A 20,991-nucleotide genomic window follows, 5' to 3' on the forward strand; every position below is an offset into this window, starting at 1 on the left:
TCAAAATGATGATGCTTTCAGCACGAGCTATTGTATCCACTACATGCTGGCGATATCTATCACGATGAGACTATCGCCATGAGACTATATCTTATTTTTCTATTGAGACAGATTTACGGGATCGTTTGGCATATATAAATTTTAAATCTCCTTTTATTATTTTCCTCAACTTCTCTTTGCTCATTTTTGGAATGAGATCATTATCAATTACCTTTGTCCTGATGGATTCGAGGGTTGGCGCTTTATTCTCAAAAAAGAAAGAATAAATGGAATAGCGTACAAAATGTTTCTGGTACTCGTCCAATTCATTTTTTTTTCTAACAGGACAATGTACTTTTGGAGCTTGCACAATCCCAGTCACCTTTTTTTCACGTACAATGCGTTTAATTGTCGACACGGATATTCCCGGTAAAAATGAACACTGGGCTACAGCTTCCACTGTACGGAGTGTATTTTTAAAATTTTCGTACAGTCTACAGACAATCTGTTTTTCTTCTAACGCCATAAACTTCCGCTTTCTTTGTACATTACTTGGACCTGCTACGGCATCCATCTTAAAACTATACAAATAATAAAATTCAATCATATTATTCAGCTATTTGTCAGTTGTTTACTTACCTCAAAAAATATTTTAAAGTTGATGTATTTTGAAAAACACTTTATCGTGAGATTTTCACTAGAACAGATTAACAAATCCGCAACACGGGTTTCGCTGCACAGTAGCTTTTTCAAGCGTGTTCACTAACAAACTACATACATTGTAATAATATTACTATCTATCTAGAAACTAATAATATTCTAGGAATTAATTAATGACAGTTATACCTGAGTTTAACGAACATTTATACCTGAGTTTAATGACTAGGTCAATTAATTATCTCACAATGAAGTGTGAATGTGATGAAAATCTATAATAATGTATTTTGAAAAACAAGTATTAGCCAACTCTATCTTATATTAGCCAATAAAAAATATTAAATACAAAACAAAGTCACCTTCACAAGAAACAGAACACCTACGCCTATGTAGATAAGGACGCTTGATAATGAAGAAAGCGAATGACTAGTTATGGCATTTTAAGGACGCAAATATAATAGACCTGCGAAGTGTTGATCAGTTTACCGATGTTTCAAAGTATTTAACGAACTGGTTCACCTATTCGCTCGTACATCCTATCGATATGCAGAAGCTATCTTGTTACGGGGGGCAAATTTTATGGAATCATCTCACTTTTCAATTATTTACATGGGATGCATAGACAATAAAAATGACCCCGGTAAGAATTTAGTTCTCATATTTAACATTGTTGCCGTTAGCTCTCAGTTCAATTCGTATATGAGTTACCTTCAATTGAAAATTGGTATACTAAAGTTGCTGCCACTCCTGCACCTTTCGCTCTCCTTCTCTTTTTGGCCTCGGCGCCGCCAAAGCCATAAAATTTCATTAGATTACATTATCCTGACTATGCTGAGTAGCCATCTAAAAACTATTGTTTTCCTATCATAGTCCGTTAAACGCAAATAGTGATATTTTCTGACTCTGTAAGGTCTGAATTTACTTCTTATCGAAATTTTTCGAACTGAAATAGTCGACGTAGCACTATGATGTGCAATATCTCTGAATGATACTTCTTTGTTCACAATTTTTCTGAATTTCACAAAACCTGAATAGAATAATTATCACTTTATTATTATTGGGAGTGTGTTCGAAACTCACCCAAAACGCCAATGTCCGTATCGCCATCTCTTTTAGTTACTGTACAACTCTAACTCGAGAGTTTTTGAAATGAACTATAATTCAGTAAACTAATTTCAACGCGTTAAAACTATTTTTTGGACGGCTGCGTCTTTCAGGGTACAATGTCCCATACAGAGCTGGAGTCATCACAAAAATTTCATGTTTTTCCTTTCATAACCTCTCACACTAATCGAATGATTATTTATGTACTTGGGGGGCCGTTCATTAATCGCGTGAGGCTTGAAAGGGGGAGAGGGTATATACAAAAATCACGAAATATCACAAGGGCGGAGAAGGGGTAGTAAGATATCATGTGTTTATCTTTGCGTGAAACGCGCGAGTTCTAAACCGAAAAGCGGCGTGTAATGTGACTTTTAATAGGGGAGCCTAAACGGGGATATCGAGATTTACTGAAGCGCGGCAGATTAATATACAGGGGGATACCTTGTACCCGGTTAAGTACCTCCACCTAATATGAGCCCCATATATAAGGCCGCCCGTGAAGGATAAAGGATCAGATTAGTAAAGATAAAATTGATCATCAGAAATTCTCGAGCGCGTCAGATTAAGGTAGGGTGAGTTAATTACATGCTATAAAGTGTATATTCCAGTAATCTGACAATTTGAGAGTGACGTAAAGAAAGAGGAGGGCAGCAAAGTTGTAAAAAAAACGTCATCTCGACATTCCCGAGCGTAGCTAATTTTATTTTTTTTTTCACTTTGAAGAAAATAATTCAAGGATATCGAAAAATATATAATCTGACGATTTCCGCAAGCCGAAATAGAAAAATTTCGTCGAGAAAGTTTAATGCGTGCAGCTGCGTGATGCCTATATTTTCCTCTCCGTGTTTCTATTCCTAGTTTAATTTTTCTCTATCTATTACTCTCTCACTCCGTCCCCACTCTGAATTCTGTTGCCATGACGCCATCACAGCTGATCACAGAGACTCGTTGCTGATGAAGATGATGATTAATTAATCCATTAATTGATGGATGTAGCCGTTACTACGTGGTGGGAAATCATAATGGAGAAAAGAGAAATTGAACTTTCTATCTTTTTTACCAGTTTTATTTGTAACTAACTGAAAACATAGAAAGTTTAATTTCTCTTGTCTCCATTAATTAATCAATTGATTATAAAAAATTAAATTCTTTGAGCATTTTTTTAAAATTATTTTTTTATAAATACAAGTATTCTACTTAAAAAACGTACACTTATTTATTTGCATGCTATTTCCTGAGCTTTTCAATTAATTAAGTTCAATAATTGAAAAAAGAAATTTAAAAAAATATTTTTGGTCAGATTAGGCGAATCACTCTAGATAATCGTCAGATTATGAGACAGCACGTCTAAGACATAAAGATGAACCATATATATCCTAATCTGACGCGCTTGAGTATTTAAAAATGACGATTTTTCGTCAGATCGTCAGATTATTCAATGAGAGCTTTTTTTGGTGCACGTAACACCCCCTTAGAAAATCTGACGCGCTCGATAATTTTTTTTTAATTTTCAACCCTTACGTACAACCACCCACATCATGCAAATGATCAAATTAACATACCAACATTATTAAATATACGTAGGACATTGATGGTATCAATATCTGACGCGCTCGAGTATGTCCATGCAACATCTAAGCTTATCATCTAAGCTTTGCAACCTAATATGCTCTATGACGCTCGAGTAAATCCCCATTTTGCATCGTGGGTTCCCCTGCTATTTGTCTCGCCCTTGCCAGGCAACGAAGTAGCCGCACACCACGACGCCTGCCCAATTCGGCTTGCAATTATAGTGTTATTTCAGCGCCGAATACATGCATACACCGTTACCTCGTACGTTTTTCATTAAAACAATATCTAAACTAGGTGATCTGTATACGGAGTATTAAAAAAAGTTCAAGATTCTTTGAAGGTACTGAAAAATACATGTGATTTTGGGTGTGAGAAGGGGGTTAGTCTTAAACCTCACCAAGTATCACCAAGGATGAGGAGAGGTTAATAAATGCTAAAAAACATCACATGATTAATGGACGGCCCCTATGACAGTAAATTTGAGAATTATACATATTCTGCTAATCCATGGCTCACGTTAAACAAATCAATTCCTTTCAGTACTCTAATAATTTTTTCCACCATTCTCATTAATCAGAAAACATTGGACAACAAACATGTATGTTCCATAAAAATTGGTTTTTGTACAGTTTTTCCATATTTACACCAAACCCCTCGAGTGCAAGGGCGGTTCACTTCTACAAATTTTCAAACGAAGGGTGGAGTTGATGTACCTTTGAGATATTTGATTCTACCTTCTTGAGATTACACAGTTATTGATGTTTTTTCGGAAACAAACTTCGGGAAACACATGTATTGTGATACATATCTGAATGTTATTATAGTGGATAAAAAATCGATGAAAAAATTAGAAATCCGTATTTAAAAAATAAAATTGTTGTTGAAATCTAATGAACGAAACGACGCATTGCAAATTGGAGAATATTTCAAAAACAATAACTGAAAGGGAATAGAAAACTTTTATCCTATTTAACTGACCTTGTATATCTTACCGTTTTCGAGATAGCAATAGCCAGGACCAGCTAAATAAAACAGTATATCACCAATTATATATACAATGTGAAAAACAAATAAAAGTGTACAGTTCAATAAAACTGTCTGAAAACCACATTCCGTATGCTACAAGTAAACCGAGAGAATGAGCCTTTTTCCTGAGAATAGTACAGCGACAACAACAGGGACAAACATAAACTATTCACAAGTAAAACAGTGTTATTTACGTAATATGAATTTATTATTTAAAAATATGAATTTGATATACAAAATTATTTTGTGCAAGTAAAATGCCAACAAAGCATTACTGTTTTGCGAATTGTACGTCGGATAATCGATATAATAATAATAATAATAATAATAAATGTTTTTATTGCTACACAAAAAGCAGTTACAAAGAACAAGGTTGATTGATGTTATGTAGCAAATGGCATCGTTCGCTCTTCTATCTTCTGAGAAAGATAGAATAGCGCTCTTCCACGCAACCACGTCAAGGGACCAGTGAGAAAAACTGGTCCCTCCAGAAGAAAAAAAGAATATACCTACTCATAAACATAGTACAACTGAAAAAGAATATACATATAAAAATAATAATTATGTCACAAACTGCAATGAATGTCGCATAAGTTCATCAATGTATCAGAAGTCTATTGCTAAAGTACCATCCAACAAAAGACTTTTAACCTTTTTCTTAAAGTTGAAGATTGACAAGTTTTTGAAATCATCGGGAATACAATTGTAGATTTTAGCGATGCCATAGGAGAAGCAAGATCGGTAAAGCGAAGTGTTGTGCTTGGGTACAGATAATTTCTGTCGAAACCGGACATTAACATTCTGAGCTTCAGAACGCCTCTGAATTTTTGAATATAGATATGAAGGTTTTTTTGTGAGTAAAATTTTGTGATATAATACACAGCAATGCAAAATACGTCGTTTGTTCAAAGGCAACCAGCCCAGTCCAGTAATGTAACTCGAGGTCGGAGGTCGAGTGTTTCATTTCGGATGTAAAGGGAAATTAGAGGTCGGGATCTATTTTTGGTCGATTTCCTACCGAAAAGTATGGCTTTGGATTTGGTTGGGTTGATGGATAAACAGAATTTTTCTGATATATCGACAAGTCTCGCAAGATCCTCGTTAACCTCATTGCAGGCAGCAACGATATCTTTTTCATCAAATGCGAGGTACAGCTGCGTGTCATCCGCATAGAAATGTGATGTTACATGTTTCAAATGTTCACAGAATTGAGAGGTGTAAATAGTGAAGAGTAGCGGGCCCAATATTGATCCCTGAGGTACACCACACAAGGTTTCGATGGAGTCTGATGATGTGGAGTTCAGTATGACTCTTTGTGTGCGTTTATTGAGATAAGCAGACATAAGTTGCTGCAAATATCCGGAAGAAAACCATTGATGAAACCTCATATGATTGAGGTTAGATGTAAGAAATGGATGCATGCTTCGAGTAGAGTGGATTTAACATTGCAAAAAATGAATAAATATTCATATGTATGCTCTAAACATGAAATGAATTGTAACTTTTTCATAGTTAATTACCATTGATTAGAATGAGATATAACCTCAATCGTTTATTAAATCATATTCATTTATTATATTTAATTACTTTTATTCCATTACCATCTATATTTGATTCATATTTCACTCGGAAATAAATCTGAAATTCATAATTATTTTTAATTTCATTTATTACAGTTTGAATCTACCGCTACTGTTTTACTAGAGTCTCTATACTAATCTGTCTATTAATTTACTTTTTTCCACTTACTTTTAAATTACGGCATGCAAGCCAACGTTTTAATGTTACAACATTGTTATCCTTCACAGTTGCAAATTTTAGTTTTGCTCCAGGAACATCTCCTTCTATTAAAAACATTCTTTTTTAATTGTACTTTACCATATGTTGATTCGAGGATTAGGCATTGTTTGTCCCTACCGAACTACTAGCGCTGCTAGTGAGTGATTTTTCGTACTTCAGGAAAAAGGTTCATTGTATTGTAATTCCATTGTAAAAAGTACAGAGAGAAATCTCACGCATAAAAGAAGATGAGGTCATAAGTATAATAGAAGTCACAAAATGGTTTGCCCCTAGTTGTACAAAAAAACAGCGAAATATTCACTTCTTCCTATATTTCTACACACTAGGCGAGGATACTGAATCTGGAGTATTGTATCAAAAATCAGAAATATTCACAGAAATGAGTTTCTCTGATTCATTTCGTCAGTAGGATACTATGTAGACCAGGATCGATAATTTTTGAAACAAAAAAAATAGTAGGATGAATCCCATTAGAAAATGAGGGAAATATGATGAAAATGAAAGGAAAAATAAATTACAGGCGATCTGAGTTCGAGAAGTAGAAGGGGGTGAGTTTTTAGTGGCAAAAAATGGTTTATCTTGATTTCCGGCAAAACTACAAGTCCTATGGAAAGTTGTATGTAATTGAAAGATCTACAACTTCTCCATTTTCAATTTTTCACATAACCAAAAAATTTATGTGAAAAATTGAAATAGCCCAAGTTTTTGGTTTTTTATTTTTATTTAAAAAAAATTATACGAAATTTGGTGAAAACTCACCTTTTTATGTCCCAAATAAACTGTAATTTATTTGATTCGAAATATTTATTTTTTCACCTTATTTCAACCTAATATCAACAAAACACCCTAATTTTCAATCGACAATTCTCGCGTCAAAATATCATCTTTTTTCAAAAAGTCGGTATGCTTTTTGTTCATTGAAATCTCTACTTTCTGTTGGTGTGAAAAAATGTATATTACTATAGAAAATGTTCTCAGAAAATGCGAAAAATAGAAAAACACTCAAATTCGATTTTTTTTACAATTACAATTAAAATTTCATAAAAAAATATGATTGTTGCAATATTATTCAGTTAAAAAGTTCATTTATTCAATTCTAATAACACTCACGTCATAGAAAATCTCATGAAATATAAATATACATGTATATCGTACTATTGAATTTAGATACTTCATTCTGATTACGTTATTAAATATAATATTTTTAAAAACGTTAATCTTGTTATTTATAAATACCTTATCTTGAATTTTAATTTCTTATCCATTAGTTTTTGTCTCTTTGATGCCATTTCTTCATCGTTAGATTCGATAAACCTTTCCAATTCTAGTTGATCTTCGAAGTCTTCAAGACCGTCACCTTCTTCGTCTCTAATATTATTTCCAGTTTGCATTGGTTCTTCATCCACAATTTCATCTGAATCATTAACTTCCTCGTAGGTTTTTTCTTCCATATTGGAGCAATTTTCAGAACCATGACAATTTGAGTATAAATTTGTGCATTTGAAACCATTTTCGACAGTCACATTTTGAACTGTTACATCCAGTTTCACACCTGCAGCAAATGGTTTTAAGCACTACTTCCGGAATTAATTTCTTTTCTGTAAATTTGGGCATAATACCACGTTGATGTTGCTTCCAGCCCCAATCTATTGTTGTTATTTCGTTACCCAACCAAGTTTTGAGCTGATAATATGCCCTGTAAAAATGTTGTTCTGCTACTCCTTCTGTGGGTGAGAAGTTTGCCAAAATGAAAGATAATTTAATGTTTGCGAATTGAAATTTTTGAAATCTTAATTGATTCAGTGTAATTTTTTCATTTTCACCTTTAGAAATAGATTTGATTAATTGTAATCGATTTTTTTATATCATCTTTACTTGCATCTTTCTTATAAAAAATATCGACCAAATTTCACAAATTTTTAGGCCCAAACGATTGAAATTTGGGGTGCTTTTTTGATATTAAGTCAAAATAAGGTGAAAAGATAAATATTTCATATCAAATAAATTACAGTGTATTTGGGATATAGAAAGGTAATATTTCACTAAATTTCGTAGAAAAAAATATTTGTTTGAAAAATTAAAAATCAAAAACCAAAACTTGGTTATTTGAATTTTTCACATAAATTTTGAAGTTATGTGAAGAAAATTCAAATACATAAGTTGTTGATCTTTTTATTACCTATGCTATAGGACTTCTATAGGAATTTATTTTTTCTTTCATTTTTATCATATTCCCCTCTTTTTCTAACGGGTTTCATCCTATTATTATTTTTTTTCACTTTTTATCATTTTTGAACGGTGTAATTCAAATGAGATATGGATTGGCAACGTCGCCTTTTTTTGCAGTTTAAATATTGACGTTATGACGTTATTATATAGAAATATATGTAAATTTACTAGAGATGATGATCCAGTTTCAATTGTGGCAGGTCATAACAGTATAGGGCAGTCATAGGGCATAGTAGTATATTTGACGAACCAACAAAAAATTATTTCATCCAATAAATATTCATTTCGTACATTTTTACAGAAAAAAATTGATAAATCCTAACACTTCCAGAAAATTACAAGAAGAATTTGACATGAGATTCTGCAGGAGTGCACCAAACCGAAAAATGAGAGTTGTAATTGGTAAAAATCGTTTATCAATCGTTCGTAATTATTGTTTGATTTTTTCTATAAGATTGAAATATGAGGTGTGTCAATTTTCAATATCCGACCTTATTAACAAATCTTGTCCCGTGCTTTATTATTTCAATCAATTCATTCAAGACTTTTTATCAATATCGTTTATTGTCCAGAAACTATGACTGAATATAAATCAAAAGTATGAAGGGATGACTTACAATGTCCTCCAAGGGATTTTTCATTGTTTTCAATGGGTTATTTATATTTTTACAGTCCCTCCTATGTTCAGTCATTCTTTGTTGTGAATACCTACCTGTTTGCCCTATATATATTCTTTCTCACACTCAGCAATATAGATAATACTGAATTTCAGGTCCTTTGCTGTTTTTGTTTTTAATCTTGTGAAAAAAATATTTTTAACTGTGTTTTCATACTGATTTTGAAATTTTCATTTTCTGGATGTGTCAGACCTGCGGTAATTTGAAATATTTAATGTTCAATGGTGCTTTTTGTGTGTATTTGCTCTGTCGTAATATACTAATGTTTTAATCAAAGATCTAGGATAGCAGTTTTTGAGTAATATAGTTTCTATTAGTTTCAGGTTTTGGTTTTCAAAATTCTCATGTGTAGTACTGTGTTTAGGATTGTTGATGACGATTATTTTTGTGTCATTGGGTGAATAGAATGGTAGTTTATAAATCTTCCAAAATATATTGGTTCATAAAAACTAATTAATACAGTTTAAAAAAACCACGTCACGTGTTTCGCTTTACAAGTGTAAACTACGCTTGAGGAAGATATGGTATAGTTTTTGTAAAACCTCTTATAGTAAAAATCATGCAATAAACTGTATTGATTAGTTTTAATATGGATTTTCATCAAGTATCGGCCAGTTCTATTTAAATATTGGTTTATGGTACCAGTCAGTTATAATTTTGTTGTTAGATTTCATCAGCAAAACATCCAGGAAAGCAATTCTATTTTTTTTTCTATGGTGAACTGAAGTTTGGAATGATAACTATCAAATGTTGTTAATATTCTATATACTTTTTCTTTCTTTATTGAATTGATGACTAATATTTGCTTTATAAGAAATAAAAGAATATTCTCTTCAAATCCGTTGATATATCATGCCTGTCAAAACATCACGAATGTATGCTTCTTGTTATTGAAATTAACGAACCGCGCACTGGCAACTTTATTGAGAGAAACTTTCTAATCATAAAAATATAACATTTCAATTGAGAAGAGAATATTTTATAGCTTGGCTTTACTTCTTTTTCGTTATACAAGAAATGTCCAAAGAAAAGAAGAACGTTTAAAAGAAAAAACATGGAGAATAATTTCTCCAAATCAGTCAAAAGTATTATGCCTATCAAAACAACAAAAAATTCATGCATTTTCTTGTTTTTTAACATAAAATTGAAGCTGCTGCACATTGGCAACTTTAGTCAATAATTTAATCACTTTCTTCCTTTATTCGTAAGTTTGGTAATGATGGAGAAGCAGAAAGCCAGAAAGTTTTCTATTGGTGGATTCAAATTACGCCTCGCATTGTATGACAGAAAAAATAAGGGAATATGCGGGTTTTTTCTTTGTACAAACGCGTTCAGTATCGACAAAATCCATTTTCAAACTATTCAGTTGATGGTGGGAAACAACAAGCAACTATTTTTACAAATAATGACTTAAAAGAGTTGTCAGACTGCGGCTATTCTTACTCTAAGGTTAACATTATACATTAAATTTTCATCACAGAATCCCCATATTGAGTTGATGATCAACTAGAATGTGCATTTCAATTTCATTTATCATGGATTCAGGATCATGCCAAATTCTAAGTAAATAATTTTTTGGAATTCCACGATAACATATTTTACTTCCTCTAACTCTAAAATAATTAGGAACATCAATCAAAGTATTTAACTGCCTTTCGTAACGTAACCCGCTGCGACAACATATTCTTGAGTGGTCTATTCCTCAGGATGAGTCCATGATTGTGCTCTCCAATAATAGTGGCCTGTCTTCCTCCTGTCATGACTTTCGCTTTGCATCGATCCCTCTTGTGGTATTGGGTACATGACCATATTGTTTTGTTCGGAAGTTTTCTGTATATCAGATAGTCATTTTCATTCAGTATAATTTTAGGATTCTTGTGTCCTACGTCAAAGTATATTATGGCTAAAATAGAATACAGCATTAGAAAATAAAACCAAACTCGAAGGGGGTTTGAATGGCAATATTGTGATTGCGTATTGTGATCAAAATTATTTACCGGCGAGGGACAAAAGATCAATATTTACGTTAAAATAATCCCACTTTTTTCTATCTCATTCAATTCCAATTTAGAAATATAATATGAAAATATGTCAATCAGTATTCAAGTAATACAAAAGTTCTGCTTCTTAGGCCATGTAACCCCTGTGCAAAATGGAATAGACGTAACCTGAAACATTCATTAAACTCCACAAAAGCAAAAATATAAATATGGAGAACTTACTAACGTGAGAATAAAATATGAGAAAAAAAGTATGGCCCTAATATTCTGTTGTTGATGATGCCTGCCCATACATTTACTTTCTGAGGACGCTGCGTACGAGCTTCGCATATCCAGTGTGGGTTTTCCTGACTCCAGAATCGATAGTTGTGCCTGTTGACTACTCCATGTAAATGAAAAGTAGCTTCGTCCGAAAAGAGTATGTTGAGTGGAAACCCATTATTCTCGTCACATAGCCTCGTTATTTCCTCACAAAATTGCAAACGCCTGTCATAGTCATCTTCCAAGAGCTCTTGGACAAGACACACCTCATATGGGTGGTATTTTTTTGTTTTCAAAAACCTCCCAATCGTACGTCTAGAGGCAGGATTGTTTTGGGCTAATGAAACCGTTGACAAATGTGGATCTTCCTGCAGAGATATGGCAATGTCCAATTTTTGTTCTTCGTCTAAAACATGTGGCCGGCCACGGGCAAGTCCTTCACTGTACCATGTTCTTCAAATTTGAGTGAGATCTTACTCACAGTAGCCTGGGGAATGTGATTTTCCGGATATTTTGCATTAAATAACGTACACACTTCTCTTTGACTCCGCATTCTATCCCTACATCCCAACAATATCAAGACTTCGATATGCTGCCTCTCTGACAGTACCATTTTTGTTTAGCAAATTGAAAAAGAACCCTTTGAAGGTACCCAATTAAAATAAACTAAACATACATACAATTTCAATTTCACCCAGAAATGTAACAATTTTAAAACTGACTCAAAGCAATAGTTCTTATCAGGGCATTTGAGGTACACTGGTCAACAATTGCTTGGTATGGAACTAATTTTATGTGTAAATTTTTAAATGGGAAGTATAGGTTGGTGATTTATCGTTCGAAAGGTCTCTTCATTTTCTATTCAAAAATGATATCGCTTCCAAATTTATTACAACAATTAAGATAAATTAAAATCATGTGTTTACCGAAATTTGATAAAATACACTCAAAAACTGAAATATAATGCAAAACGTAATGAAATGTGGAATACGAACGCCTTGGCAGCATCCTAATCTCAAATGAAAGTATATTTTATCATTATTTAACATACCAGGCGTGACCAACCCAATCGTGAGCGATATTCGTTTTTAAAGTCATTCAAATCTGAAAATTTATTTTTATTCACATTGCTCTTTACATATCCCCATAATTTAATTAAGAGACAAAGTACACTCATCAGAAAACATACGTCTTCTAATTGGATGATATTGTTATCCAACACGTCCATCATTTGCTCACAAAAATAAGTTCCTCTATCAAAATCGTGTTCCATGAGCTCCTGAGTAGGTATCATTTTATAGGGATGCATTTTATTTTCTTTTAATATGTTTACTATTGATGTATGGCTAAAAATAAATAAATAAATGAATATAATAATCTTTATTGAAATAGAAAACCTAATATACATATCTATGAGTGTAATAATAACACTAGCACAATGAAATATAAAAAAATGTATGTGAAAAATTTTATTAAACAATTTGAGATTTAAACTAGCATGTAGCCAGATAGTGAATATTACATATGAAGATTTCAGTATCATATGTTAAGTAACATTTAAAAAGATAATGAAATATAGGTACCAATATACATTAAATTATTATCAAAACAGTGATATTTGGTTTCATTACAGATACAAATACCCTAGTGAACAATTGAAAACAATTAAAAACAATAAATAAAAAAACAATAAATGATAGCCAATAATGTCCCAAATAATTCCATATAACTATACAATTTGTATTCTATTTCTTTTTTTTCAATTGTTTAAGTGCTCTTTTAAAATCTTTTGAAATGGATATTTTTTTAATTTTTTCAGGTAATTCATTGAACTCGTGGAAGCCCTTAAAAATTAACGAATTCATGGTACTTCCGAATGCCGGTCTGTTTATATGTATATCATTGGAATTTCTTGTATTATAATTATGAATGTTTTTATTGAATTTGATGTAATCTTTAAAATATTCTGGTGCCATTCCATTTACAATTTTGTATACTAGAGTCATTGTAAAATTATAGAGTCTACTTTCAACTGATGACCAATTCAAACAATCAAGCATATTTTTTATGGGAGTGCGGTAATTTGTTTTCAAGATTCTCATCCCTCGATTTTGTAGTTTTTGTAGCATATTTAATTTATTGAGGTTAAATAATAGTATATTATGCAACGATCATGTAATGATGGTTATTAAGACACGAGCATTAACCGGGATACGAAACGAGCCGAAGGAGAGTTTTGTATGGTATAAGCGAGTATATTAATAACCATTACATGAGAGTTGAATACGCCATTTTTTCTAAACCCGATAAATAATGAAAAACTATAAATATTATATTTGTATTGAACACATTTACAGTAATTAACTCATATTTTTTTGAAAAAACACAAACTTAATAGTATTATCATGGATTTATGAAAACTATAAAGATTCTAATTATATTTATATTGAATATAACAACTGTAATCAATCTGATCTTTTAAAAATATTGGAGTCGATGGTATTCCTTCTATATCGCTGTTTTCAGACATTTTGATAATATAGGTAGGTAATATGAAAACTGATTTTGACAAATAAAGCAATTAGTTACTTAGGTTAGAATCTAGGACAAACAAAGGAACAGGATTCTTGATTGAAAAATTATGGGTTTCTATTGGTTGATAATCTGTATCGTTATGAAAAATCTGTTTCATAATGGATATCATTATGAAACGGATTATGGTCATATAAGTATATTGTTAGAGTACGGGTGTAGAAAAATAATAATGAAGCACAATAATCAAAGTGTGGTTGAATAATGTTGTAAACTGTTACTTTGGACTGCATTGACAAATTTTGTGCTATTCTACTGAAAAAGGATAATTTTCTCGATATTTTCTTATGTATATATTCAAAGTGATTGTCAAAATTCAAAAAATTATCCAGTTGAATGAATGAATGAATGTACATTGAATGTAGTGGATGACTACTCGATGTATGTGGGTCTTCCTCAAACTGAAGCACCACATCTAATTTGAGTACATCACTCATTGCATTGGCAGCTGCTTTTTTTTATCTGCCCCACATGACCATGCTCGCGAAACTGCTTCTCAAAATTTATCTCCGTAACCAATCATTTGTAAAATTATTATTTTATGCATTTTCGTTAATCTAACCATTTGTCAGACTTGAAGTTAACGAACTTCAAACCTAAATCAACACACTGACAAATAATGTTGTAAAACACAAAACAAGGCGTTTTAAACTAACGTTGCCAAGGAAATTATTTACAGTTTTTAAAAGGATACCATCTAAAAAGAACATTGCTATGGTTTTTGCTTACTTTCTCATTATGAATACCTCAACATGAAATAAGTTTCGAGTATATTGCAATAAGTTTTTAGTGTATTTAATCGAATTTTGGTAACCACATGATTTCAATTCATTTTATCTTAATTGTAGCAATAAACTTGATAGCGATAACATTTCTGAATAGAGAATGAAGAGACCTTCCAAACAATATATGACCATGCTATACTTCCCATTTAAAAACTTGGGGGGTTGTACCTGTCATTCGACGAGATTTGAAGGTAGGGGTAACATTTTTCCGTTGAAGTTAAATTTTGTTAAAATATGTACCGTAACCGAAATAATGAATTTATTTCATCTGGCTTCTACACACTGTATATTTGTATACATACATATTGTGAAAGCACGTAGTCCACTATACGCAGATACGAAATAAATTGTTGTATGTTAATTTTGAATTCATAGAGTTTGTAGAAAAATGATTGTGATTGCCAAATTGTCAAAATAATTATGATTTCCAAAAGGGTTGCAAAGTACTCCCTAAGGTTTCTTGATTCCCAGAGATCTTGAAAATTTGGTTATACTCTGCCGTAGAAACTTTTTTCTCAAGCTCATGGCAATCGAGCGAACGAATCGTCACTGACACAAAGTGGCATCACATAAAATGAGTAGCAGTGTGAATAAGAATGCAATGGCAAATACACACGAATGTGGTATATATATACGAGATAGTTTTAATGATCTAATGGAATAGTTCAAAAGCGAGAAAATTGACAGTGAAACAAGTACGATGAATACAAAATCTAATAGTAGTGCAGTATTCAGTAATATGTGTTATTAATATATGTTATATGTGTTATTAATATTACTGGAGTTCTATTTCAACACCAAACCGTTATTTTCAACACCTCGACACGTGTTTCAATCACCAAGTAATCATCTTTAAGAAGATGAAATTTAATTAAAACGGTTTGGTGTTGGGATAGAACCCCAATAATATTCATTACTACACGAAAGGTTCCAAGCAGTGCTTCATAAATTTGTGTTATTGAATGAAATAATTGAAATTTGTATAAGCGTACCAATTATTGATGACAGCGGATAGGTCCTTAAAGTAACTTGTATTTTCGCAGTAGTTAATCGAAATGAACTAAAAAATTCACCCCTTCGTCCAGAGGAGTCAATATTTTCACAGAAAAAAATGGCGTTCATTCAAATCCTTCAGAAAGTGTGTAAGCGAATGAGATAGAAACTCGAGAATTTATCTGAATATTACTGTTATTCTTAATCATTATCTCACAACCTCATGTACGTGATGAAATGAAATAGTACTTCATGAAAATGACTCACAGGTTTATAGTTGTCTTTCTCCAATTCATACTCTATTAGTAATTTATTACTGTACAAATTACATTTTGTTATGAAGAAATGAGAATTGAAACCTATGTTTTTACCACTTTTATTTGTAACTAACGTTACTGCAGTTTCGTCCTATGAGGACATTTTCGACCTTGTACAAGTTTAATGCATAAGTTTGAAAATGTCCTTATAGGACGAAACTGCAGTAACGCTAGTTACCAATAAAAGTGGTACAAAACAAAGAAAGTTTCAATTATTTTTTCTTCTTTATGATTTCCTACCACGTAGTAACGGCTACATCCATCATAGGAAGTTGTATTTCCCATTTTTCAATAAAAAACTAACATAAAAACATGGATTTTATTTGCGCTTGATGATGACAGGTTGAGATTGTAAAGCATGAGGCTTATTTTTATAAGAAGAGTTGTGATTATGTTCTCCCACTATAGTAGCTTCTCTTCGACAAGTTACAACTTGAACTTTACAGCATGATTTCTTGTAGTAATGACTACAAAGCCAGACTGTCCGATCTGGAAATTTTCTATAAAGTAAATAATCGTAGCTGTTCAGAATTATTTTAGGATTCTTTATTCCAACATCGAAGAATATGGTACCTAAAATAAAATAATAATTACTATATATGATGAGAAACTCGATCAGAGGAGTTTGTTAGTCTACCATGGAACCGAAAACTTTCATTTCATTTATCTGAAAACGAAAAATTGATGTTGCTGTATGCAGACATAAATGAAAGAATAACTGAATAGAATAGAATAGAATATATATATTTGACTACATTACAATACATGTCCGTTGGTAGCATTTCATATTAAGATAAAAAAAGAGAATAGCGTAGAATAATAATTGTTAAAATATAACTTATAGTGTAATACAATGTAATCTTTGAAAATAATATTGAAACAAGAAACGATAGTTAAAAAAAACATAGAAAGTTACATAAAATTGGGAAATTGGGCGAGACATAAGTCTGTTCAACGTAGTCCTCTGTGTAATAAAAACAATGCATCAGAAGTAAGGTTTGTATCCTTATTTTGAATAAATGTATACTTAATGATTTCAATTTCGATGGTAATATATTGTAGAGATAATAATTTAGTCAATTTTACTTATATTTGGTTAGGCGGAACCTGTTTGATCTCAGGTTATCTGCTTGTCCAGTAGCATAGTTATGTATGTCCAATTGCTTGATGAGCATCGAGGAGTTTTTGTGAATCTCTGTTAAAACTTGGAAAATGAACAAACACGGTTAGGGCATTATTCTGTGCTTAATAAAGAGCGGTTGGCAGTGTTCCACATAACTGACCCAGGACAAGATCCTGACCAGTTTTCGGATTTATTATCGAACTCTTCCTGAATTCTGTGCAGATCTGATCTCAGTTTGCCAGAATATATGAACGTCGTATCATCTGCAAACGAATAAGTTTTCACCGTAACCATATAGTTACTTAAGTCGTTACGATAAACAATAACGGTCCTAATATTGACCCTTGAGGAGCTCCATGAGAAAATGTGACACGACTAGGATTCGAACCCTGCTCTTCTCTTCTCTAGACAAGTGCATTAACGAGATTCGCTATCGGAGCCACCAAACAGAATAACGGTGCTTGGAGAACCAAGCAGTCTCTCGTAGTGTTAGTGCGATGAGAAATAAAATGACTTGATTGTGATGAACTTAATAACTAAACCTCAGGCATTAGAATACCTATCAAATTGTTATCTCATTCTTGGATGGCTCACATTTGAGAGTATCATCTAGATTTTATAACCGGGTTCGAATCCCAGTCGAATCACATTTTTCTATTCAGTTTTTCTTTCATTTATGTCTGTATACCGCAAATTCAATCTTTCGTAGTATATTACAGGCGTTATTTTCTCTTGTATTCATTTATTTGTTAATGACAGCATTGATATGATCATTATTAAACAAATCCGACAATTTTTCATTGTGTACATACTTGTACAAAAAACATTGTTCAATCTTTTCTGACTATTGTGACCATCTGTGACAACATGTTTTTATATTTTTCTCTTCTTAGTCTTGGTTCATGATTATGTCTCCCGCTAACATAAGCTATACGTCCAGTAGTTTCAATGCGGTTTTTGCATCTCATTTCACGTTCTGATACATAATATTGACTGCAAAGCCACACCGTTTTGTTCGGTAACTTTCTATATAACCTGTAGTCATGATCATCTAGCATTATTTTTGGATTTTTTATTCCAACATCAAAAAATATTAGACCTAAAAACAAAATTGAGTTATAAGTTAATGGAAACAGTTGAAATTAGTATTTGTTGATTATCGTATTTCAATAATTAGTTTTGAATGCTTTATTTTCATATACAGCAAAAATATATATCAACAGTTTCTAGAAAAGAAATAAAAAATTCAATTAGGGTCATGATGGTCTAGTAGATTGCAGTTTTTGCATGAAGAACTTCTATAGTATCTCGTGAAGTATTTATGGTTTTGAATGTAACCCTATAGGAAAGGCCAATTTCGTTTTATAGTAGATCAACAACTGTACCTTTTTCTACTAATTGGAATGTTTTAACTTTAAAGCGAGTACATATAGAAGTTTCTTGTGTTGGAATTCCTTAATTATTTAATTTAAAGCTTCAACAATGTTTTTTCGGGTTTTGCTCCGTGTTCTGTGTTTTTCATCCTCCTAAGGATTATTTTCGCAACGTTTCGGCAAAGTCTCATTTGCCATCTACTGGAGTGTTTACAACTACTCTAGTTGTTTACAGTTTACAGTCTAGTAAAACTCCAAACATCACCAGAAGTAGTCTAATCAACAAGTTCAAAAACATGAAAAATTGAGATAAAGGTCCTAAAAATATGAGCGATAGCTCACTCGATTCGGAATCACCTCTAGAAAAATGTTTTTGAAGGATTTTGGTGCAGGTAAAAAATTGCAATTGTTATTAACACAATAAGATTGTGTTAATAACACATTGAAGAGAGGGAAATTTCCGATAAAAGAGTCCCGACTCCCGAAACTCTATCTCCATTTTGATTTGACGTTGAAAATAGGGTTCCGCGCGGCTGTTAAGGCATAGGCGCGCTGCTGCCAAAGAGAGTTTATCAAAATAAATAATTTTTTTATAACATAAAATGTCATTTTTAAAATTTGAAAAAAAATCTAGTATCTTCTTAACACTTGAATGAATCGAGCCCCGTAGAAAAAAAAGTTTTATCGCCATTCTTCAAAAAGTTATTCAATTGTTAACTAAAAAATTTTTTCCCAATCTCCGTTGGCATAAATAATGGGATGAAAGGTATAAATAATTGGCCTATAAATTTTAAACTTCAGGGAGCCCTTTTGATATATATATATATATATATATATATATATATATACTTCATACTATCCTGCGATAAAAGGTCATAAAAATTTATTAATTTGTTAATTATGATTTTTTATCACTATTGCAAAATGAAATATCTAAAAATTGTTGATACATTTTTTTTCAATTGATATTTAGCTATGTCTGTTTTAATTTATTATTTAATTGTTTATTAGTTTAACAATTTTTTACGAACAAATATTGACCAACGTTATATTTTGTTCTGAAGCAGAAACAAATTATAAAAACAGCTATATATAAAAAAGTGCCATTAGTTTTTTTTATTTATTTTGATACTCTCTAATATCAATCAATCAATAATTTTTATGGCACTTTTTTATATATAGCTGTTTTTATAATTTTTTCTGCTCCAGAAAAAAAATATAACATTGGTCAATACTTGTTTATAACAAATTGTTAAAAACTGATAAACAAATAAATAATAAATGAAAGATTTTTTTTGCCAAACTATTTAAAAGGGTAAATTAAGGGGATTTTTTTTTGGTATCAAGATGGAGTAGTAGAAACATAAAAACTTTCTTTTCTGTAAATTAAGATTTTCAAAACCAAAATTGTTTCAAAATTGTTTCTCAACAATCAAAATATGAAAAAAACGATTTTAAACAATTGAAAATTAAAATTAGGGATTTTTTTTATTCATAATTATCTCTAGATAACAAAATAGCAAAAACATTTATTCAAAAATATTATTTCTCTATTTGTTTAAAACAATTTAATAAAAAAATTACGTAAAAAATTCATATCCTGTTGATAACTGCCATTGTTTAATGTGAAAACAGACATAACAAATATCAATTGCAAAATATTTTCATCAATAATTTTTAGATATTTCATAATTTCATAGAAAAATCATAATTAACAAATTAATAAATTTTTATGAACTTTTATCGCCGGATCGTATGAAGTATACATATATCAAAAAGGCTCCACGAAGTTTAAAATTTATAGGCCAATTATTTATACCTTTCATCCCATTATTCATGCCAACGGAGATAAGGAAAAAATTTGTTAGTCAACAATTGAATAACTTTTTGAAAAATGATGATGGAACTTTTTTTCTACGGGACTCGATTCATTCAAGTGTTGAGAAGATACTAGATTTTTTCAAATTTTCAAAATGACATTTTATGCTATAAAATAATTATTTCTTTTGATAAACTCTCTTTAGCGGCAGCGCGCTCATGCCGTAACAGCCGCGCGGAACCCTATTTTCAACGTCAAATTAAAATTATAAAGTTTCGGGAGTCGGGACTTTTTTATCAAAAATGTCCTTCTCTTTAATGATCTTTTTTTTAAATTGCTTAAATATTAATATTTTTTGAGTTATTAACAAAAAACTAAATATCATTTTTTTCAATCTTATTGTGTTAATAACAATTGCAATTTTTTACCTGCACCAAAATACTTCAAAAACATTTTTCTAGAGGTGATTCCGAATCGAATGAGCTATCGCTCATATTTTTAGAACCTTTATCTCTATTTTTCATGTTTTTGAACTTGTTGATTAGACTAAAGATGGCAAAGGAGACTGCTGAAACGTTGGGAAATTAATCCTTATGAGGATGAAAAATACAGAACACGGAGCGTAATCCGAAAAAACAGCTCATCATACTTTTTCCATGAAAACCTTAATGATGACATTTCGGA

General features: G+C 31.5%; 1 protein-coding gene across 28 annotated transcripts in view; it reads right to left on the reverse strand.

Moving 5' to 3' along the window:
• LOC111504582 (uncharacterized) overlaps positions 1-20,991 on the reverse strand; it is a 377,607-nt gene that overhangs the window by 196,717 nt on the left and 159,899 nt on the right. The window contains exons 4-5 of one of the 28 annotated variants that reach the window (XM_023159193.2): positions 17,928-18,214; positions 16,448-16,565 (exon numbers count right to left, since the gene is read on the reverse strand). The exons of 25 other annotated variants lie outside the window; for them this stretch is intronic. In XM_023159193.2, the coding sequence (XP_023014961.1) occupies positions 17,946-18,214 (269 nt within the window). In that variant the 3' untranslated portion in view covers positions 16,448-16,565; positions 17,928-17,945. Of the gene's footprint in view, positions 1-9,654; positions 10,948-16,297; positions 16,566-17,927; positions 18,215-20,991 lie in introns of those variants that run through there. 2 more of the 28 variants (XM_023159191.2, XM_023159216.2) reach the window with 2 other exon arrangements.

Source organism: Leptinotarsa decemlineata, unplaced genomic scaffold, assembly GCF_025532065.1.
Source record: "Leptinotarsa decemlineata unplaced genomic scaffold, Ldec_3_MD MMD2_tig00026328_RagTag_RagTag, whole genome shotgun sequence".
In the NCBI taxonomy this organism is placed as follows: domain Eukaryota; kingdom Metazoa; phylum Arthropoda; class Insecta; order Coleoptera; family Chrysomelidae; genus Leptinotarsa; species Leptinotarsa decemlineata.